This window comes from Erinaceus europaeus, chromosome 9, assembly GCF_950295315.1.
Source record: "Erinaceus europaeus chromosome 9, mEriEur2.1, whole genome shotgun sequence".
In the NCBI taxonomy this organism is placed as follows: Eukaryota; Metazoa; Chordata; class Mammalia; order Eulipotyphla; family Erinaceidae; genus Erinaceus; species Erinaceus europaeus.
In genome coordinates, this window is record NC_080170.1 from 20,812,619 (window position 1) to 20,836,987 (window position 24,369).

At 43.9% G+C, this 24,369-nt stretch overlaps 1 protein-coding gene across 3 annotated transcripts in view; it reads right to left on the reverse strand.

The window, feature by feature from the left end:
• RASA2 (RAS p21 protein activator 2) overlaps positions 1 to 23,746 on the reverse strand; it is a 117,568-nt gene extending 93,822 nt beyond the window's left edge. For all 3 annotated transcript variants that reach the window (XR_009551519.1, XM_060197488.1, XM_060197487.1), the window contains exon 1: positions 23,528 to 23,746. Coding sequence is in view for 2 of the 3 variants with exons in the window: in XM_060197488.1 (XP_060053471.1) it covers positions 23,528 to 23,663 (136 nt within the window). In the remaining variant the exon portion in view is untranslated. The remainder of the gene's footprint in view (positions 1 to 23,527) is intronic.
• Between the last annotated feature and the right edge of the window lie 623 nt (positions 23,747 to 24,369).

A 24,369-nucleotide genomic window follows, 5' to 3' on the forward strand; every position in this document is an offset into this window, starting at 1 on the left:
TGCAGACCTGCTTTGCCATTCGTGAAGCGGACCCTGACCAGGTGGGGAGCAGGGGCCTGAGCCTGGACCCTTGTAAAAAAGTGCACTTAGCAGGGGGCGCTCTGCCCTGCCCCCCATGATGTATTTCTATGCAAAAATGCATCATGGCTTTTCCAGCAACCCAACATTTCTCTGCCATTTTCCCAATGGCACTAAAAACTATCTGGAGAGCAGGCAGTGTTGTACTCCGTTAATTACACGTAGTGTTCGTGCAAGGACCTGCTCAAAGATGCAGATTCAAGACCCCACCTGCGGTGTGTGTGGGGGGTCGATTTACAAGCTGCAAAGCAGGTCTGCAGGTGTCTTTCTTTCTCCATCTCTATCTCCCACTACTCTCTAAATTTCTCTGTCCTAATTAAAAAAAAAAAAAGGAAAAAAATGGCTGATAGGAACAGTGGATTCATACTGCTGGCCCCTAGCTCCAGCAATAACCCTGGAGGCAAAAATAAATAGATAGATAAGTAGATACTTTCTGAAACTATTTCATCAATACTTCAGTATTTAATTCCTGGCCCCCTCCTTCTTGAGATCTGATAAACTTGTTCATCCACAAGATCAGAAATAATGACTATCATACAGTACAGACTTGAGAAATAGTAGCTAGCTGCTAAAGCCAGTTAAGTCTTGTTTTGAAATTCCAGTGGTATTTTCATGGACCAAAAGTGAATTTCTCTAACCAATGCCCAGTTAACTAATCAATCAAACCAATACTAAAGTCAGCTGTTAGGACTGTAAAAATAAACAGGAACTTCAAATTATAGTAGTAATTAATTGGCACTTTACAAACAATGTAATTCAAAATAATCAACTGGAACTTTACAAAATAAATTATCAAAAGCGAAGTAACTTACAGAACAAATACAATGTACCCATCATATCACTAAACGCATTATTTTAACAGCACACACTTTATAATTCAAGCTATCGGAAAAGACAAAATTAAGGAGGGGTGTGCTTATGGTGTATGTGGTATTTGCGGAGGACCTTTTTAGCTCTAGTTAATTATGGTGTATAAATAAACAAGTGCTTTGGACAAAAAACAGCTACCAGTTCCTCACAAGTCAAGCTTCTCAAAATCTTATCCTATAATCTCTGCTCCAATCCTCCCCTTACTCACAGCCTGAACCTGCAATTTGACTTTCGGTTCTATTTCTTTACTAGAACCTTCAAGAATACTAGTAAGACCCAGTGCTGCCAAATCAAATGATTGTTCCTCTCTTCCACCTTCATTATCAGCTCCAGCCGGCTTCATATAACACTGACTTCTCTCCTTTTTTTTTTTATATGTATTTATTTTCCCGTGTTTTTTATTGTTTCAGTTATTATTGTTGTTGTTACTGATGTCGTCATTGTTAGATAGGACAGAGAGAAATAGAGAGAGGAGGGGAAAACAGAGAGGGGGAGAGAAAGACAGACACCTGCAGACCTGCTTCACCGCCTGTGAAGCGACTCCCTTGCAGGTGGGGAGCCAGGGGCCTGAACCGGGATCCTTACGCCGGTCCTTGAGCTTGAGCACCACGTGCGCTTAAGCCGCTGCGCTACCACCTGACACCCTGACTTCTCCCCTTCTAATGTTTTTTTTTCTTTCCTTTTTCTTTTTTTTCTCCCCTCTTTCAGGCTTTTCATCTGTTAACTATACTGTATATGTAGTAAAACTTTTAGCATCTACAGATGACTAAATTCATTATATAGGTGGAGGACCAATTTGGGGTACTATTTTCAAATACCGTAAGACAATAAAAATATGCTAAACAGCAGACATAAGTTTCTCAACGTACTCTGATGGCATTATTTGCACCCTTGCTCAGTGTAACCACACAGCCCCCTGGATAGCTATCAGTGACAAATCCAGTGAACCAGAGTTCATCAGCCACTTCACCGTTGGGCAGTGAATGGCTCCCAGTCCTGCAGAGAGCAGGAAGCCAAACACTACTTCCCAGGTGCTGCTGCATTAAGGATGGTGTGTAGGTCCCCATCAACCAGAAATGCTCACTAAGACTTGGAAGACAGAAGTAGAACAGAGGTTGGAGTTAGGCTGCTACTATTAGTTGTCATGGAAACAGCCGCATTTAGCGGCATTTGCAGAAGTCCCTTCATTCAGCCACAGGATTCATAGATATGAAGGACTCACAGAATCCCTCCCGTCACACAGGCTGTAACAGGCATGACTTGGCTCCAGAGCCAGAGCTCAGGAGGTGGTTGCATGTCTATGATTCCTTTCTTTTCGTTTTTTAAAAAATATCTTTATCTTTATTGTACAGAGTCAGCCAGAAATTAAGAGGATTGGGGAGACAGAGGGAGAGTCAGAGAGACACCTGCAGCCCTGCATCACCACCCACAAAGTTTTCCCCCTGCCGGTGGGGACTGGGGGTTTGAACCCAGGTCCTTGTGCACTGTAACACATGTGCTCAACCAGATGCACCACCACCCAGGCCCCCTGTAAGTCCTTTCTAATAGTGGTAAGAGCCCTGACAGTGGTGGATGTACCAAGGTCCATGACAGACTGTGAGAAAATACAGCTGCCCAAATCTGCAGACACCTCTCTGATCCCAAGAGATCACAACTGTTGGTGACCTAGTTGCCATCTGACATTTTAATGTAATCCCTGAAAGTCAGCCTAGAGTTTGTTTCTTCAATCTACACAACAGTTGTAGGGCACTTAAAAAAAATAAAAATAAAAATCACTTATTAAACCTTTCTGCTTGAATTAGCCAGAGCTGTTTCTGTGAAGGAATCCTGACTCATTTTCTTTTTTAAAATCTAGTTTTAAAATCTGTTTTTAATTCATCAAGTCAGTCAGTTAGATGTGACTTTCTGGATCAAAATTAAAGGCAAGCAAATTGTCACTGGAAAGCTACTTTTACTATGTCATCAGATCGTGAGATGAACAGTACTTAACACTTAAAAAGTAAATGTTTCAATTCAGAAAACAGAGACTCTTAGTTCTCTGTGTTGTTGCATCTGTCTTTAAGGAAAACATTTCTGCATTTTCTACAGTAGCATTTGAATGTGGTTTTCAAGACATATTCAATATAATGCAATATCACATTTTCAGAAAACTGAGATTGCCAAATATTAACTTTCAAAGTGTGGACATGGTTTTGGGGACTTCTACTTTACCCTTAATTTACACATTCACCCAAAAATAAGAAAATCATTCAAGACATTTACCATATTGTTAAGACATGATATTTGAACAAGTCAATTAAAACAATGAAAATGTTTTTACATTCTTTTTTTAAATTTAAATGGAATTTTATTGTATCTCTGTTTTTACTTTCATTTGAATGAAAAGGTTTATTTATTTTTTTCCTCAGGTTTGAGCCTGACCTCTACCAAACTGAAAGAAGTTTCAATGCTGTGGTCTCTTTCACTCTCTTTCTGCCTCTGTGCTGCTCTGTACTCTATATAAAAGAAAATAAAAATGAAACTTTGCTGGCCAGGGTACTGCAAAATGCACAGGCAGATATGAACAGGTCCTACAGCAAAAAAAAAAACTAAAAAAAAAAACATACATACACACACACACACACACACGGCTATATTTACCATTGTCACTTTTTTAGGCAATAGATCAAGACAGGAAAACATATTAGTGACAAACAATGATGAGAAGAGAGGTACCCAGCTTTTTTGTTGTTGAATTCATCATTGACACTATGTTGGCTATAGCATAGCTGCTAGCTACATTAAAAACAAACTTGGGGCCTGGCAGTAGCACAGCGGGTTAAGTGCATATGGTGCAAAGGCCAAGGACTGGCTCAAGGATCATAGTTCCAGCCCCAGCTCCACACTTGCAAGGGGGTCATTTCACAGGCAGTGAAGAAGGTCTGTAGGTGTCAGAGAGACACCTGCAGCCCTGCTTCACCACTCACAAAAGCTTTCCCCCTGCAGGTGGGGACTGGGGGCTCGAACCTTGGTCCTTGTGCATTGTAAAGTGCACTCAACCAGGTGCGCCACTACCTGGCCCCCCATGCTTCTTATTCTAATGGCTGTGTTATATGTCACTTGTTTCCTTTCATTCAATAAATATTTACTAAGTGCCTGTAACATACCAGACACTTTTCTAAGCATGGAGGATATAACAATGAATAAAAATAGGTCTCTGTCTACGTGAAACTGTTGTGCAATTCAGACAGGAGAGAAAAATATCATAAACCCCTAAGAAAAGTAAGTACATAGGGTTTATTGCCATGGGAGAAAGCAAAGGGGTATAAGAGAGACAGGGAGTGGCAGGCCCAGAGGGTAGATCAAGGGAGGAGAGCAGTGTTGCCTCTCTGTGAGGATACTGACCAGATAGATACCTGAAAATAGTCAGAGAGGAAATGACCCATGCAGATGACTGGGAGAAGAGACAGGTTCAAAGAATGAAATACACAAAGGCCCTGAGAGAGGTCACAGATACACCAGAGGAACAGCGGGCCAAAATAGCTGTCAAACAAGAAGCAACATGAAAGGAGGGAGGAAATGGTAAGAAGTGAGGTAGGGTTAGTGAAAGAAAGAGGTTAAACAAGACAGGTAAACTGGGGTGGGGGGAAGCTTATATACAATCTTAGAATTTGCGGTATGGTATCAGAATGTTTTTTTTTTTTTAACCTGTGCTAAAGTTGTTCAAACTTGCTCAGATATTTCATTGTCTATTATGAGCTAAGCATGGTGCTAAGAATTGGTTCCTTTCCCCAATAGGCCACTGGAAAGTCTTAAGAGTTTTTGTTTGTCTAGTGAGATTGGAAACTTGTAAAGAAAGGATTCTGAGCAGAAGAATGACACAACCTAGCTTTCATTTTAGAAGAACCATTACATGGGAGTCGGGTGGTAGCACAGCAGGTTAAGCACAGGTGATGCAAAGCACAAGGATCGGCGTAAGGATCCCGGTTCAAGCCCCCAGCTCCCTACCTGCAAGGGAGTCGCTTCACAGGCGGTAAAGCTGGTAATGAAAAAAGGAGGAGGAGGAGGAGGAGGAGGAGGAGGAGGAGGAGGAGGAGAAGGAGAAGGAGGAGAGCCACTACAGCAGGGAAAGGGTGGAAGCAGGAGACTGTCAGTGGCGGTCATAAACACTCGATCAAAGATATTTAGATGAGGAAGCAGTGCACTCCTGGCAAGGAGAGAAGTGGTCGACTGGGCCTGGACTTGAAAGAAAGATCCTACAGGACAATTTATATGTAGATGTGAGAAAAAAAAAGAGTTCAAGGAGGACTTCTAAGAGTTTCAGTCTGAGCAGTTGAAATGAATAAATAAATAAATAAATAAATAAATAAATAAATAAATAAGAGAATAGAAAGAAATGCCTTTTCCAGTGGCAGGACCCTCCTGTCAGGGGAGCAGAGTCAGAGTTTGCATTGGTGCCTACAACTGAGAGGCCTAGCCAACATCCCAGTGCTGGTGCAGAGGACAAAGAAGGGTCAAGGGAAAGCTGGAGGCTTGTGAAGAGTCCCAAGGAGAGCGCACAGACTAGAAAAGGGAGCTGGAGACAGCTATCACTCAGAGGCAGGAACGAGAGAAGGAACCTGCCACAGAGATAGCTGAGTGTCTCCTCAACTCTCCTCACCTGAACTGTAAACTTCTGGAGAGAATGAGTCAGTTCTCAGCACTGAGCTGAGCTCACAACAGAGAGCAAAATATATGAGCAGGTTGAGTGTATGCCTATAACTTTCACAAAAGTTTAAAGAAAAAAAAAAGCCAATATCACAATGCAAATTATAAAGCTGCAAAGACTTTTTTTTTTCCTCCAGTTGGTATATGTATTCCAAAGGTTGAAAAGTCTCCTGTGGACAATTACCAAAAGCACTAAATATATGCGTCTCATAGTGCTAACACTTGAAAAGACTCAGCAATACTGAGAATCAATGGCCAACAAGACAGCTCACCTGGGAGGGTGCCTGCCTCGATACACATACAACACAGGTTCAAGTCCAGCCCCCACCACACTGGGGAAAGCTTCAGTGACAAAGAAATTTTAAACTTAAAGATAAGACAAACCACTACTGAAATCCACACATTCAAATATTTACTGAGTGTCTGAGAAGCTAGAGATAAAATAGTGAAAGAAAAAAAAAATAGACAAAACCCCAAGTCCTTGCTGAGCTAACACAGATGGATAGACAATAAATAAGGAAGTAAAAAATGAGTGTAATGTTAACAGTAATTGCTACACATGCAACACAGGTTCAAGTCCAGCCCCCACCACACTGGGGAAAGCTTCAGTGACAAAGAAATTTTAAACTTAAAGACAGACAAACCACTACTGAAATCCACACATTCAAATATTTACTGAGTGCCTGAAAAGCTAGAGATAAAACAGTGAAAGAAAAAAAAAAAAAGACAAAACCCCACGTCATGTCCTTGCTGAGCTAACACAGATGAACAGACAATAAATAAGGAAATAAAAAATGAGTGTAATGTTAACAGTAATTGCTAAGCAGGAACGACCCGACATAAAATGGCTGGGGGGGGAGGTTGTGGGAGACTTCATTATGAGGGCTACTTCTGCCAAAATAGTTGAAAGATGAGGGGAGGCAGGCAAGTGTGTTATAGAAAACAGTAGCTCTTACTGTCAAAAATTAGTCTTGTATTTCTATAATTATTTATTTATGATTACACAATGCAAAGGAATGAACCCTAGATCTTGTATATGCATGAGCCACATCCTTGACCCACTTTCTATTCCATACTTTTAGGAGGTAGGAGACTCCAAAGTGCCCTGTAGTCACTATCCATGCAGTCATCCCCGCCCCCACCCATCCCCCAGCTCTGTCCATAGTGCTCCCATGTAACACTGGGGCTCAAACTGAGGGTCTCACTCAACTTTAGGCAAGAGCTTTACCATTGAGCCATCTCCCAGGCCCAGAAAGTAAACAATTTAAACCAAGAAGATAAGCACCACTGGGAATGAAAACTCCTAAGTCAGATCAACAATAATGGAAAGATGGTCAACTCTGTGCTCACAAGGTCAATAAGTGTAGGCATAGGTTGCCTGAGAGTAAATCCAGATGCTATGCTAAGAGTTGTACCTAGGACTAAAACACCAGTCTACTAACTCCTGGGGAGGGATTCTGGTATACGTACTTCTGGAATGCATATCAGTTATGTGTATATATATATTTACACTTATGTGCATGTGGGGGGGTATACAGGTATTTCTATCTGTAGGCTTGTGTGTGTGTTTATGTGTCATTAGAGGAGAATGCTACTGGAATTAAAAAAGGACAAACGTTTACCAAGTAGTTGGATATTCCAGACAGTGCTGGATATATCTCTATAGGACACATTTGATCTGTACAACAACCATGTGGGATGTTACTTTCCCTTTCATAAATTTAAAAAAGAAAACTCAATCACATTTTTGGTAAGGTATTGGACAGAAATCAAACTCCAGAGACTAACTTTCCCATTCTGCTCTTAACATCTTTTTGAACACAGCAATGCTGAAAAGAACAGTAGTTTCTTTCCTGAAACCCTAGAAGACACCGTGGGCCCTCTACTTTAAAGGATAAAATAAGTAGTGTCTTTTTTTCAAAGTATAGAAAGCGGTTGGAGCAGAATTTCCAGGAGCAAAAAAGCACTCCTGAAAATTCTATCAGTGCGCATGTCACAACAATTCCCACCAAACTTTACTTTGTTTTCCCTCGTCTCTGTAGCCTGTCGTCTGTGATTCTTTAACTAGCTAGTCTTCAGGTTCCTCATAGCTCTAAAATTCTGAGCTACAACTCTTGAAACTTCAAAAGCACAGGGTAACACGGATTGCAAATGTTTTTAAATGTACTGCTACCTCTGCCAGTTTATTTGATAAAACACTACATGTGCTCAACAATTTGTTTGGCTTTGTATGTTAACTCTCTTTTCAGTCACCAGGTTCCAGATGCTGTTGCTGAGGAATTATTCTGATGCAGTCTCCGCCCCCAGGTTTTACTATGCCCCGCGAAATCCTAGCAGTGCCCCCTTCAACCAATCCTGGCCCCACATGTCACCCCTGGTTGTCGCCCAATAAAATGCCCCCCACCCCCCCCTCGCTCTCTCTGGGCTCTCAGCTCCCCTTCTCTCAGATCTCACCCCTTCTCTCGCCCCGTGGTCAAGTAGTGGGGACGGCCATTGTCAGCTGACTCCACGTGGCCTGAGCCACCCCCCCATCCTATAATAAAGATTTGTGTACCCCTTTGCTCTGGACGTCCACTCTCTTCTCCGCGGTGCAGCCCGACACCTGACCGCTACAACAACATCTGGCGCCCAACGTGGGGCACGAACCCATGACCCTGAGATTAAGAGTCTCATGTTCTACCGACTGAGCTAGCCGGGCCTGCTCCATTCCATTTTTCTTTACTGTGTCCATTTAGATATAAAGGGATAGGAGGAGATGTTGCTGAGGAATTATTCTGATGCAGTCTCCACTCCCAGATTTTACTACACCCCGCGAAATCCTAGCAGTGCCCCCTTCAACCAATCCTGGCCCCACATGTCACCCCTGGTTGTCGCCCAATAAAAAGTCCCCTCACCCCCCCCTTGCTCTCTGGGCTCTCAGCTCCCCCTCTCTCAGATCTCGCCCCCTTCTCTCGCCCCGTGGTCAGGTAGTGGGGACGGCCATTGTCGGCTGACTCCACGTGGCCTGAGCCACCCCCCCATCCTATAATAAAGATTTGTGTACCCCTTTGCTCTGGACGTCCACTCTCTTCTCCGCGGTGCAGCCCGACACCTGACCGCTGCAACAACAAGATGCCATCAGGATGCTGGCCAGACTTCCCTGGACTGAAGACCCCACCAACATGTCCTGGAGCTCCGCTTCCCCAGAGACACACCCTACTAGGGAAAGAGAGAGGCAGACTGGGAGTATGGACCGACCAGTCAACACCCATGTTCAGCGGGGAAGCAATTACAGAAACCAGACCTTCCACCTTCTGCAACCCACAACGACCCTGGGTCCATGCTCCCAGAGGGATAGAGAATGGGAAAGCTATCAGGGGAGGGGGTGGGATATGGAGATTGGGTGGTGGGAATTGTGTGGAGTTGTATCCCTCCTACCCTATGGATTTGTTAATTTATCCTTTCTTAAATAAAAAAATAAATAAATAAAAAACACTACATGAACTATCAAGGTTCAAACCCAGGCCCCAACATGTTAAAGGAAGCTTTGGTCCTATATGTCTATTATCCATCTAAAATAAATAAATAAATAAATAAATAAATATTGGCAATCTGGTACCAAGCACTATGAAATGGTGCTCATGGTTAAAGAAATAGTGAATAATTAAGTATCCCTAACACTACACTCCTCTCCCATCAAGCAAAACAAGTGCAGGACAATCATCTACAAACAAAAGCACCGCCATTGAGCAAGTGCCTGACTGGACAAAGACTCCAGGAATCCAGCACAGTCTTGGTGAGCAAAGAATGAAAACAACATACTCTAACTTTTGACCAGGCATAAAATCAAGGTGGGACCATGAACTCCCAGGCAACTGCTCAGAATAGCACTACTGGTAAGAAGCAACTCCTCAGTGGGAACATCTACAGAACATAACCGGGACCAGTTTTTTCACACAAGTCATGCGCATAATAACTATCGCACGGATATCTATACTGCTATCATATTAATCACCTCTGACTGCAGCTTGGCCTGGAAGGAGAAGTTAGGAAACATGAAAAGGCAAGTTTCGCAAAGTATTGCCAGGAAGCTCCCAGGGTTTGAGAGAGACGTCACTGAGCTGCGGGCAGGTTCTTCCTGTGGTTTGCCTTGCCCACTTCCGGTTTCAATTTTGAACGTGTACTGGTCCCTAAGTTCCCTACAGCCCCCTTCTCAGGCAGCAAACCCAACCCTGATGCCCAGATGGGAGGACTGTCTTCTAGAATGGTACATCTCCTATGTCTGCAAGAAGCTCACCAAGGCTCTCCAGCTGACCCAGACCGCCTAGCAGGGCAAGCAAACAGAGGGTGCACAGGTGGCTGAGCGAGGAGGGTTGACAGGTCCTCTGTGGGCTGTGGCTGCTGCTTCCTGGGAATGCCACCTGAGAAGCCAACATGGAGCTCGTGATCTCTGCGTAAAGGAGTGGCATCTACATGTGTGCACATTTCCCATGAGACTCGATCACAAGCACTGCCACCCCAAATGAGTAGTGTTGGACAAATAGAAGGGTATGATTTTTCTGTGAATTCCAAAGACAATACTAAGGCTGAATTTCCCTAGCATTTCAACTACTTTTCTTTTTCCTCCTCCTCCTCCATGTCTCACTTGAAAGGATTTATTTTTATTTATTTCATGAAAGAGGTAAAGACCAGAAGAGCACATCACTCTGGTACGTGCATGCTGATGATCCAAATGAGGACTGCAGGCCTGCAAGTCCATCACTCTACCGCTGTGTCACCTCCCAAGCCTGCATTTCAACGTTCTAATTTTCTTGCGTATACATTACATCAGACCACAACCAATTTGGGGATGATTATCAACTTCCTAACAAAAGAAAAATCATTGTCCCTTCTAGTATGTCATCTGACAGGCAACTTAACAGAGAAAAGGTCTTCTGAAAACCTAGCTCTCTCCTTTTAAAATCTGACCAAGGGGCTAGGTGGTGATGTACCCAGTTGAGTGCACATAAGACTATGTGTAAAAACCTGGGTTCAAGCCCCTGGTCCTCACCTACAGAGAGGATACTTCATGAGCGGTGAAGCAGTGCTGCAGGTCTCTCTTTCTTTCTCTCTCTCTCTATCTCCCCTCCCCCTCCCTCTCAGGTTCCTTCTGTCCTATCAAATTAAAAAGTAATAAATAATTTTACAAGATAAGTAAAATCCTGAGCAAGTAGCCTATCTGCTGCCTCTTTGATAAAATAGGAATAACAACAGCTTTCCACATGAAATTGGATTAACTGAAATAATTTGCCAAGTATCCTAACACAGTACCTGGAAAGGGGGAAATACTCAGCAAACATTAGTTTACTCCCCATTAAAAACTAAGGAAATTTTATTTTACTTCTCTTTATTTATTGGATGGAGATAGCCAGAAAGCAAGAGGGAAGGAGGAGATAGGGAAAGAGACAGAGAGACACCTGCATCCCTGCTTCACCACTTGCAAAGATTTCCTCTTGCAGATATGGAAAACTTGAACCCAGGTCCCTTCGCATTGTATCGCATGTGCTCAACCAGGTTTGCCAGCACCCAGCCCCACACTAAGGCAATTTTATATAAACTGTCCAAATTAAAAACTAGCAGGTTCTGCCTTACTTAACACAAACATTATATTTTAAAGGACTGAAATTATTGATAATCCATGACCACATTCTTCTAAAGTGTAGTAACACTATTTTTTCTTTCCTTTGAGGATTTTAACACTGCACTTTTTCTTTTCTCCCAATTATTTTTTGGGGGGGCATAATGTTTTACAGGGAAGTTATGGATACATGAATAGTTTCTTATCCCCGTTTGTTACGTCTGCACGCCACTCCCACCACCAGCCCAAGTCTTTCACCACCATGTCAGGGGACCTGATGTCCTCTCTCTCCACTGCTCCCTCAGCTCCCCTTAGTCCAGAGTCTTTTGCTTTGCTGCAATATATCCCAAGTCCAACTTTCACTCCGTGTTTCCTTTTCCTTGCCTTATTTCTTAAGTTCCACCTGTAAGTGAGATCATCTGGTATTTGTCCTTCTCCTTCTGGCTTACTTCACTTAAAGTGATTTCTTAAAGTTCCTTTTGAGATATGGAAAAAAAGAGGATATTCTATCATTTCTTACAGCTGAGTAGTATTCTGTTGCATATATATATATATATATATACACAAGTTTCTTTTTCATTTTATTTTATTTAATAATGTTTTAAATATTTATTCCCTTTTGTTGCCTTTGTTGTTTTATTGTTGTGGTTATTATTGTTGTTGTTACTGATGTCCTTGTTGTTGGATAGGACAGAAATGGAGAGAGGAGGGGAAGACAGAGAGAAAGAGATAAAGATAGACACCTGCAGAACTACTTCACCACTTGTGAAGCGACTCCCCTGTAGGTGGAGAGCTGGGGGCTCAAACAGGGATCCTTACACCAGTCCTTGCACTTTGCACCATCTGCGCTTAACCTGCTACACTACCGCCCAACTCCCCACAAGTTTCTTAACCATATGTATGTTGTTGGGCATTTGGGTTCCAGGGCTGAGCTATTCCAGTCTCTGCTGCTATGAACACAGGTCTATTTGGATAGGTGCTTTTGTGTTCTTTGGATAGATCCCCAAGAGAGAAAGTGCCAGGTCACAGGACAGGTCCATTTCTGGCATTGAGAGTATCCTCCAGACTGTTTTCCAAAGGGGTTGAACCAACTTACATTCCCATCGACACTGCAGAGGTGTTCCTCTCCCCCCACATCCTAACTCAACTTTTTCAGCACAAGCAATTTGTGAAAACAAGCAAAATATGAGGATTCACTATAGTATTCTTATAATTTATCTGTCTGAAACTACCTCAAAATAAAAAGTTACCAAAAACACTTGACAGAAAAGCTGACTGTGTTTCTAGGTACATTCAAAGTGTTACCCAGCCTATTGTTTTGTTACCCTTATTGAAAACATAAAATAATAAGTAGCGCCACTTACCTTTGTCCACCATTAAATTTCTTCCTACGCATTTCCCCAGATACATGTTGAAAACACACCAGAAAAAAAAAAAGACACAGAAAATAAGAAAACACATGATACTATACACAACACTAGCAATTTGCTTTTTTTTTTTTTTTTTAAATTATTTATTATTGGATAGATACAGAGAGAAATTGAGAAGGGAGGAGGAGATAGAGGGAAAGAGACAGAGAAACATCTGCACACCTGCTTCAACAGTGATGCTTTCCTCCTACAGGTGGGGACCAGGGGCTTTGAACCCAGGTCCTTGTGCAATATAATGTGTGCGCTTGACCAGAGGTGCTTTTTTATTTTTTAAAAAGTATTTATTAATTTATTCCCTTTTGTTGCCCTTGTCTTATTGTTGTAGTTATCGTTGTTACTGATGTCACATTGTTAGATAGGACAGAGAGAAATGCAGACAGGAGGGGAAGACAGAGGGAGAGAGAAAGATAAGACACCTGCAGACAGACCTGCTTCACCGCTTGTGAAGCGACTCCCCTGCAGGTGCGGAGCCGGAGCTTGAACCGGGATCCTTATACCGATCCTTGCGCTTTGTGCCACCTGCGCTTAACCCACTGTGCTACTGCCCAACTCCTGCTTTTTAAAAATTTAACAATCCTCTTCAAGATTTTTTTTTCATTCAGACTATAGATACAACTCATTCTTTTTTTTTTAAGCTCCTATAGAATATGCTTATGAACATATTATTTAGCCTTTTTCCTACAAGTCAACAGCTAAGCTGTATCTGATTGTTTTGTTTTTACCAACAAGGCGACAGTACACATTTTTGTAAAAACCTCATCTGAAACTGTAAATACCCTGTCCTGGGAGCGCAGAAGTAGAAATGCACAGGACGCACACTTAAACTGGTTTTTTAATATTTTTATTTGTTTACTATTTATTTATTTATTTGCCTCCAGGGTTATCACTGGGGCTCGATGCCTGCACCATGAATCGATGCCTGCACCATGAATCGATGCCTGCACCAAGCTCCTGGAGGCTATTTTTTTTCCCTTTTGTTGCGCTGGTTGTTTTACCATTGGTTGTGGTTATTATTATTGTTGTTGATGTCGTTGTTGGATAGTACAGAAAAATTGAGAGAGGAGGGGAAGACAGAGAGGGGGAGAGAAAGATAAGACACCTGCAGACCTGCTTCACTGCCTGTGAAGCAACCTCCTGCAGGTGGGGAGGTGGGGGCTGGATTGAGATCCTTACTTTGCGCCAAGTGCACTTAACCTGCTACACTACTGTCCAACTCTGTTTTTTAAATTTTGTTTTTGCCATCAAGGTGGCTTCACTGCTCCAGGTCAAATTGTGTGTGTGTGTGTTATATATATACACATATACACACGATACTGAAGTTTCTTCCAATGCAGTGAGTCAGACTCAAACGTGTGTTAGAGGCAGGGCAGACCAGACAAACTGTCCAGGTGAGCTACTGTGCTACCCACTCAAACTCCAGCAGCTACTGTTGAAATGCTCTCCCGACACTGTTTACCAACCTAAACTGGTATCAACAGTGAGGAAAGAACCCGTTGCCCTGAACTCTGCCAAGCAAATGCTGAAATTAACAGGCTTTTCTATGTTCACAAACTGATGACTTTTTTAAAGTTTTGTATTTGCCTGATTAATTTTTAGCGGGAATTTTTTTTCTTATGTTTACTTCTGCTTTTAACCTACCTTTCTGTGAGATCCCTTGTTGGCATACTTTCTTTTTCTAGTGGTCTTTTTCTTTTTTGAAATCTGAGTGAATTTTCTTTTAGGAAGTGAAATTGTTAGGTGTTATAGCCTGATGTTGACATATTCAAATGTGAAGAGCTGAGCTGCTATTTCAGGGATCAATGCAAAGCTCATTTAGGAATACTGCCTTCATCTCTAATTCAATACTGCACACACCTGACATTTTAATTTTGATGTATTCTGGGAACTCAGAGGTGGTGTAACATAACAGGTTAAGATGACCAAGATGAGTGTTGGGGAGATAGTACAATGGTTATGCAAAAAGATTTTCATGCTTGAGGCTCTGAGCTCCCAGGTTCAATCCCCAGTTCTACCATGAGCCAGTGCTGAGTAGTGCTCTGATAAAAACAGAAGTGAAAATTAAAATATAGCAGGATGGAATCCAGAGCTTGTGAGCCTGGTTTGAGTGACAGCTCTCTACCACTCCTCACTTTTGGCCTATTGGTGAAGGTATTTAGTTATTTTGTGCTATATTGTCCTCTTCTTAGAATCTGGACAATAACTGAACTTAGAGGATTAAATTAGTTATTATGCACAAAGTGCTTTGAAATAATGTCTGGAATGGAATAAGCATTTTCTTTTTTTCTGTAGAAGATGATGAACATATTTTCCCCCAATCTATTTACTGTCTTTTACTAATGAGTGTTAAATCTACACTTACCTTTTCTCAAACCGCTCTTTCTATGTCTCTATTCTGAAATCAGGCATTGTAAACCAACAACTGACTGATTTCACTGGATCTTACTTTCAACTTCTCAGGAATAAACATGGGCTTCAGTACTTTCAATTTCTCAGGAATAAACATGGGCTTCAGTCAAAGCATCTTTTTTTTTTTTTTAAATCTTTCTACTAGACATTAGTTAACTCTTCCTGACTGCAGAAAGCATTCTTACAAATCAGTAAGTTGGCTAATACTACAGTAGAAAAAAAGTCACAGGAAGTAAATAAATTCACACACACACAAAAAAAGCTTTCAAAAAATATAAGAGGGGGGGGGGAGTCGGGCAGTAGTGCAGCAGGTTAAGCACACATGGCACGAAGCACAAGGACCAGCTTAAGGATCCTGGTTCAGGCCCCAACTCCCCGCCCGCCGGGGAGTCGCTTCATAGGCAGTAGTGATGAAGCAGGTCTGCAGGTGTCTATCTTTCTCTCCCCCATCTTCCCTTCCTCTCTCCATTCTCTCTGTCCTATCTAACAATGACAACATCAATAACAACAACTACAACAACAATAAAAAACCAAGGGCAACAAAAGGTAATATATATATGGATCCATGACCTCATCTAGAAGAAGTACAAATTAAAACCACAAATTAGATGCTCCTTTTCATCATGGCCTGTAATGATCAAGAAGTTTTAAAATGCATACTATGTAGGAGTAAAGAAATAGGCATTCATACATTGCTGGCTGGGAGCATAGTCACGGTTTCTATAAAATGCAATTTAGTATTGTCTTCCCACAATAAAAATGCAGGTGACATTCATCTATTTAACACTTAGGAATTTATCCTACCAGAAGACACAATAAAAAACACACTTTAGGGCCTGGCAGGGGGCTCGCCCAGTGGACCACATGGCAGTGCCCGGGGGGGGGGGTTCACATGTGGTGGAGTGGTGCTGCACTGCCTCTCACCAGTCTGTCTCTTCTCCCCTCCCCACAGTCTTTCAACAGGAGGAGGAGGAGGAGGAGGAGGAGGAGGAGGAGGAGGAGGAGGAGGAGGAGGAGGAGAAGAAGAAGAAAAAAAAGATTGCTGGCACTAAGCCCCAGAGACGAACCCAGTGGTGGGTGAGGAAAGACATACCTACAGGTTTATTTGCTGCAGTAACGTTTGTAATAGCAAAGACTTTTGAAAATAACTTTTGTGATCATCAATAGGGAACTGACTGGTCATATACACTGTAGTATGTTCAGATATTGAAAAATGATATAGCTGTCAGAAAATAAGCAGTTCTTTATAAAAATCTTCAAGAGACTGTTATTGAGTGCCCCAAAAAAAAAAAAAGGTGCAAACAATGTGTAAGGAAACTGTGATTTGCAAGTTGGTGAGAAATACTAACACTCAATACACTTGTGTTTGTAAATAATCTCTCTCAGGAAAGACAAGTAACTGGCTTACTTCTGTAGAGGGATGGCCAGAGGACAAGAGAGTAAGACAACTGACTTTTCAATGTATCACCTTTCGTACCTTTCAAATTTGGTAGTATCTGTATAATCTCCTTCGGTGAGGAAATATGTTTTTCTTTAAGTAAATTAAAGCTCCCTGCGATCACATCAGACTTTCTACTTTCACCTGTTAAATGGTGATGCCCCATTTAGTTCATGACTCGTCCGTTCAGCTGGCAAACACAGAGGTTCACCATCCTAGCTGCCCAGTATCCTGCTCTCCTGAGGCAAATTCTCAATCTACAGATGTCCAGGAGTTACCATCCCAGAAATTCTGATTCATGAGGTGGAGGTGAGTCTGGATATCAGACTTGCTTTTTAGTTCACAGGTGGCACTGACAGGCTGTGAGAAAGGAAAGCAGGTCTGAGGTAGAGCACGGTGCAGGCACATAAACATCCCACTCAGTCTCCGCCCAGGTCACAGCCACAGTTTCAGCATTCATCGTAATCACTTCCCAGAGTTAAGAAGAAACAGACGAGTGTATGGAGCTGGCACAACAAAAATCTCATTCCTATCTGGATCATTACTTCTGGACCTATCTCTAGACACTAGGTATAATCTTCACAAATCAGACAAAATACACCTGGCAACACTCATACTAATAATTCACCTGATGTGACATTTTCTTTTTCTTTTTCTTTTCTTTTTTTGCCTCCAGGATTATCGCTGGGGCTTGGTACCTACACTACCAATCCACTGCTCCTGGTGGCTATCTTTTTTTCCTTTATTGTTGTTGTTGTTGCTGCTGCTGTTGTTGGATAGAACAGAGAGAAATGGAGAGAGGAAGGGAAGACAGAGAGGGGGAGAGAAAGATAGACACCTGCAGACCTGCTTCACTGCTTATAAAGCAAGTGGGGGCTCGAGCCAGGATCCTTGCTCGGGTCCTTGAGCTTCACACTATGGGCGCTTAATCTGGTGCACTACCATCCGGCTCCCTGATATGCCGTTTTCAAAAGATACAACAAATAGTAGTAGACAAGTGCCTGAAAGTGTATGGGAGTCTGAGTGTCCACTTCTTCAGCTGTAAAATGAAGGGAGAGCACAAGAATAAGCTACCTCCATACATCTGTAATTCTGTAAGAATTCAGGGTCTAAAAGCACCTTGTAGAAATTATAGGACAAACCAGAAAAGGCCTGTTTTCATCCCAACCACAGTTTAAGTCCAGTCCACAAGCCAATGCATTAGTGACCCAAGACACATGAGGTATATATGGAATAATTTACTTGATAGTCACACACACAAAAATATGATTCAATCTTATCTAATAAAACTTAAGTATTTTCAAAAAAGCGGATCTGTACAGAATGAGCATACATTTGGCAGTGTTCCCAACAGTCCTAAAAATAAAAGCATCTAATGTGCTGCCTTAAAGCAAGAGGTTCAAGTTAAAAAGCAACAATCAAAGACTCAGTGATAGAAAGAATGTTAAAAACCACATCCAAACCTCACACTTCACAAGTAAGAAAATCAGGGTTCAGCTAAGTTAGGGAATTTGCCCAAAGTCATCTTGTCATTAATGATATCCTTAGAACCAAACACACAGTAACAATCTGCCAATTACAGTTCCCTGATGTTTGTGTATGTACTGGTAAACAGCATACTGTTTTGGATAGGGATTTTTGGTGTCTAAAATAACATACTAGCTAAAGGTATGTCACGGATATTTCACAATGTACACAACTTTGCAATTTACATGAATCGATGAGTATACAACAACCCTTTTTCAGCAGCTCTCAAAAGAGCACAGATCTTTAATAGTAGATAAAACATAGAATTTGATATTATCATTAACTAAGTTCATAAGCACACTAACAAGGAAATAAGATTAACATCTATGGTTAAAAGATAAAAGATAAAAAGATAAGTTTTATTCCAGCTACATTAGTTCCACAGTCTCTCAGAGGTCTAATTCAAAGAGTTCTAAGTTAGGGAAAAAAAAAAAATCCTCTATGAACTCATTGAGGTTTACCTCCTGTCTTCCCCAGAGCAAGTGATTAGCAGACTGCTCTATGAGCTTTCACAAAGAACCCTTTTCTTTTCTTACATTTTCTAGCCATCAACATGGAGTCTTCCTCCATCCCAAATAACTCATCATCTCATTTCAAACTTCTGACAACAATGAGTTCTTAGCATGAACAAACCCTTTTTTCATTTCATCTGATAGCAATAAATTCTTAACTCTTTTTAAAATCTGCCTTTGAATTTTACTACATATTCAATAAAGTGATTTATATTTTTTTTAATCATTCAAAACTGCAGTGGTCAGGAAGGGTTCTGGTTGGAGGGGAGTACTCAACACTTGACACACACAAACACACACACATACACGCACACACACATACACGCACACACACACACCCCACTCAATGTGTAACAAAATGTGTACTTTTTCTTTACCAGGGCCAGGACCAATTTGTAATATTATTCATGGAATGCAGGTGCCAGTAGTCAAAGCTCCAAATAATAGGCCATTGGAGCATTACAAGTTTAACCTTTTTTTTTTTTTTTCTAATGAAGCAACTCTGGCATTGATTCAAATCTAAGCTGTTGTCATTCACTGTGATTTTGAATTTCATGCCACAGACCCATATAGTTTTCTTTTCATTATCATCTAGTGTGCCTGTGAAACTTATGAAGTGGTTTCATATCTAACATCTCAAATCTTTAGGATAATGGGATAAGGTGACACATTTTATTTTTCTTTTTTTATAGACAGAGATAGCGATGGAAACAGAGACAGACACACAGCACCAAAACTCCCTTTAATGCAGTGAGGGCCAGGCTTGAACCTGGGTCTCACACATGACAAAGCAGCACACTACTCAAGTGAGCTATTTTGTTAGCTGAGTAGGACATTTTCTAAAGGCTGTTCTAGGTGTCATGCTGACACTGAGACAGTTTTTAAACAGTTAATTCTACCTTAGATGATCTCATACCCTTATGGGGAAAAAAAAATCAATAAATGACTCCTATAAAATATAATACGATAAAGAAATGGACAAGGAACCGACTCCCCAGCAAAAGGAAGACCTGATACCACCTCTCAGGGGCTGAAGGTGGCAGTGCCCCCAAGAAGGCTTTCGTCTGGAGCATCACACAAAGTGGGCTTCTAGGGAGTCGGGTGGTAGCACTGTGGGTTAAGCGCACGTGGTGCAAAGTGCAAGGACTGCCATAAGGATCCCGGTTCGAGCCCCCGCTCCCCACCTGCAGGCGAGTCGCTTCACAGGCAGTGAAGCAGGTCTGCAGGTGTCTCTTTCTCTCCCCCTATGCCTCCCCCCCCTCCATTTCTCTCTGCCCCCATGCCTCCCCCCCTCTCCATTTCTCTCTGTCCTATCCAACAACGACAACATCAACAATTATAACTACAACAATAAAAACAAGGGCAACAAAAAGGAAATAAATAAATATTAAAAAAAAAAAAAAGAGCAGGCTTCTGGTGGATGAATAGGAGTTCCCTGACATAAATATAGGCTGGAGGAAAGGAAGATACTCCCAGAGAGAACAACGTGTACAAAATGGGTGCTGATGGGAGTATCACTGCCATTTTAAAGATGGGGAAGATAAGCTCAATGGTAAGTGAAGTGCCTAAAGTCACATGAATAATAATTAACAATGTATGAAACAGAATACAGGTCTTCTGATCCTAATCAGCTTGATACACCAGGAAATGTCAGTACATGTAGGACAAGAACATCAGATAAACATTAGTTTTTATCTCCCACTCTACTTCTTCCTTAGAGATGGTCCAAGTCTAACTGGAGAAAAGATCAGACAAGGGGAGTCAGACAAGATTCCCACACTGCACCAACAGCTCAACGTTCACCCAAATCCCTAGGTGTGGCTCCCTTATCAACCGGGAAGTCCTTGCACAAGGGGTCGAGGGGACTTTGAGCAACATTTTATAACTGGATTTAATCAGATGAGAGCAAACATCACAAAAATCAGTAACTGAAGAGAAGGAGTTGTTAAAATAACAGCAGGTGCCCTGGCAGTCTAAAGGAGAAAGAGGGAAAGAAAGAAAAGAAAAAAAAGACCCTTGCACAGGAACTAGGAACTTTATGTTGAGTGGGTGAGGTATGTGTGTTACTATTCTGAAATACTATACTTCTATAAATAAATAATTTTTAAAAAAGAACATGCTTATGATATAAAGCTATAATGCAAGTAAAGAAGACCCCTTGGGTGACCTGCGTATGAAGAGTATTTTTATTTGGGGCTGGGGGAGGTGGGCTCAAAAAGCTTCAGGTGCAGTAGAATACCTGCTGTTGACTACACAAAGTTCAAACCCAAGGACAGAAATGGCACGGAGACCTTTACTTCTTCTGTCAAGTGCTCATAGGACAATTCTAAGACATCCAACAACCCACTTTGCTTCCTGAATACATTGAAGGAAGCAGACCATTTGAAACTGTCAGGGTCTCCCAGGGCACTAGAACGATCTCAGCGAACTGAGGTTCTCACAGGAGACACAATGAATGCCGTCAGTAACTCTGGATTTACTAAAATCGGTTGTTTGTTGTTGCTGTTGTTTTTAGACTGACTACAAAATTTTTTTAATCTTTCAATCTGATAATGCACCCTGGAAAAGACTAGGAAAAATTAATAAATGCAGGGATAAACCCTCCAAGGAGGTTGTGCGGTTTTCTCTAGGACTCTGAAGATCCATGAGACAACCCACTCTCACTTTATGCTGGGGGCTTTAGGGCTTTGGAGCTGAAGGGTACTTCTTATCTGCTCCAGAAAAAAGGCAATTCCCCTCAGGCTCACTCTCAGCACTGTGGGGTCTCTAGCTCTCCGGACTGAAGCCCTCATTGGTGGGTGGTGTCTACAGCACATCTCCAGGCAAGTGGGCACTAACTAGCAGGCCTCCCAGGGCGGTGAACAGTGAAGCTGACACAGTGACTCCCACCCGCAAGCTGCCTATCCTCCCCATAGTCACAACTACCAATTGTCCCGTTTCTGTGGCTCCAGCACCTGCTGATGACTCTTCCAGCCTCCCACCCCGACCCTGAAAAACCCACATGTCAGTTTCAGGGAAACAGAAAACAGCATTTCTTCAGAAGGTTCTGGTGGCCAACGATTCTGGCAGACACCAGAGAAAAAGGAGAATAGATGAAGGCAGGAGAACGCAGGGGGAAGCCACTCTGTACACCTGTCTTCTATGAAGCAGACACTCCACAGCCTGAGCTATCAGTCCAGAAAGTCGCCTCCTGAGCACATTAAAGGATGTAAGACTACAACCAGAGGGAAAGTGGTCACATCATTCCTGGCAGCTGCTTGACCCTTCTCCCCAAGTCTGACCAGTGGGGCTCCTCTCAGCCACAGAAACAAAGCTGTCTGTCGGTATGCATGGTGTCACTCACAGTGCTTATCTCTTGTGATCTTTGTCACAAAGCAGGCGAAAGTGCAAGGCAGCTCAGTCCTTCTGGAGTTGCACTAGTTATTCCCTAGGTTTTAAGAACTATATTCTCCTAAGTCTCAAGACTACTTCTGTAAAAGGGTGAGGAAATTTTAAGACATCTGCTCTTGAGGTTGAAAAGAAATATCCCAAATACTTAAAGTAGAGGAGACAGCCTGAAAAAAAGGAATTAAAGAATCTAATCTCCATCAGTAACATCACTACCCGGGGAGAAAATTGTACATCCCATACAGGAAAGGGCATTATTAATCATTTTAATAGGACTTCCTTCATACCAAGTGAAAAGTCCCCCCACAGTGATCGATTGTTTACAGGAAACATGAAGCACGGTTCCAGTTTGAGAATAAAGAAAGTAAAGCTAGTTTTCAACGTGGTAGTTTTAGGGCAGTTTTATGACACTAATTTGAAGACATATATGCACTCCTGTGTTTATTGCTGCATTATTTACAATCTCCAATAACTGGAAACAGCCTAAGAGCCCGCGGACTGAGGAATGAATAAAGATTTGTGCTCGTTACACACAATGAAATACTATTCAGCTATAAAAAATAAAATAGGGAATCCAGCCACTTGGAACAAGACAGATGCTGACCCAGAGGGTATCATGCTGAATGAAGTAAGTTAGAGAGAGACAAACACGGTATACTTCCAATCACAGAGACAAACACATCAACTAAACAATAAAACAGGAATAAACAGACTATCAGCCTCATGAGTGATTACCACAAGTGCCCCTGAAACCTCATGCACTAGGTTGAATACAATACTTACATTTAAAAAAATAAAAAATCCTGTACTATATAATCTTACAAGTAGGATTAAAAAAAAAAAAGTTGGTTCCTCTTGTTGAACCACTGTGAAAGCCACAGGCAATCTGCTACCAAAGGGGCATTTAAAAACCTGTGCCGGGGAGTGGACTGGAGCGGCCGGTGCGGAGCGATGCTGGGAGCCGGGGCAGGAAATGTGCACGAAGCGCGGCTCCCGGGGGCTCCGCCGGCCCCGGCCGGCAGGGTGCACGCGCGCTGGGTGACAGACCCGAGACCCGCTCACAGGAAGCCTTTGCATCCTGCCAGGCCCCCAGCACACACGCCGTCCCGGGTTCAGTCCCCTCCGGGAGAAGCAGGGAGGCACAGGTGTCCCGGGAGTCGTGGCGAGGCCAGCACCCCGCGGTGGGTGTATGGGTGGTGGGGGGACCCTGGGGGCTCCGGGCCCCGGAGGAGGCAGCCCCCCGCTCCCCGGCCGCGCCGCGCCGCGCCGCGCCCCGCCCTCCCCTCGGGCCGCGCCTCGGGAATCACCGCCCGGCCCGCACCTCGGCCCGGAGCCGCCCCGCCCGCCTGAGCCCGAGGGGGCGGCCGGAAGCCCCGCGGCCCCGCGCCCCCGAGCCCCGCCGTCCCGCGTGCAGGCCGCGCCCCGCTGCCGAGCCCCCGCAGCCCGGGCGCTTCAGATCGCGGCTCCCTCCCAGCGGGGCGACCTCAACCCCCGCAGCCCGGCCCCCGCCGCCCCGGCCCGCACCGCGCCGCCGCCCCCGCGCCCCCTCAGCCCCGCCACAGTCAGGCGACGGTCGCTTCAGCCCGGCCCTGCTTACAGATCTTTCCCCGCAGGCTCTGCAGCACTCGGACCTCGCGACTGTCTTCGTCCCCGGTGTCGGGCTCCGCCGTCGGGGTAGCCACCGGCGCCTCAGGAGAAACCACCGCCGCAGCAGGCGCTGCCGCCGCCGCCATGGTGCCCCGGCCCGCGCCGCAGCCCCGCTCCTGCGTAGCCGGCGAGGCGGAGCCCGGAGGCCTAGGCCTGGCCCCGCCCCCAGACGGCCCCGCCCCCAGACGGCCCCGCCCCGGGACCCGGTCCCGCCTGAGCGCCCACTTTGCGTCGCTGTCCCGCCCCCAGCCGCCCACCTGGTCCCGCCCTGCCGTCTTGGCCCCCCGCGCCTCTTATGTAGCCCCGCCCCCGGCAAACCTCTGGACTCGCCTTGCCCCGCCCCCGACCTGGCCCAGCCCCCGAGCTCCTGCCTGGGCTTGTCCAACCTTGCTGCCGCCCCATCCCCGCCCCACCGGCGGGGGGCCCCCCAGCAATCAACGCTGTTCCTCCCTGGACCCGGGCGGCCCTGGCACACACCCCAACTCCTGGCACCGCTCGGCTTTACTCCATAAAAGCCCAGGCGCTAGACGAGCGTGACTCCAGATCCAGCTCTGAGCAGCTTGGAAAACCCCACTCAGAGGAGACCCTGGCCTTCACAGATCCCCAGGTCCCAACCATCTCTCATGCCCTCTGAAGGCTCCAAGGAACTCCCTGTGGAATGAAAATAAGGAAGCATAAGTGGCTGTTGCGTGGATCCCAGCACTATCTATTTCAATAGGAGCCCAGCAGGGCTGTAGAGACTCCCCCAAGGAGGGCCACGTGTTTCTTACCTCCAAACCATGCACCACACAG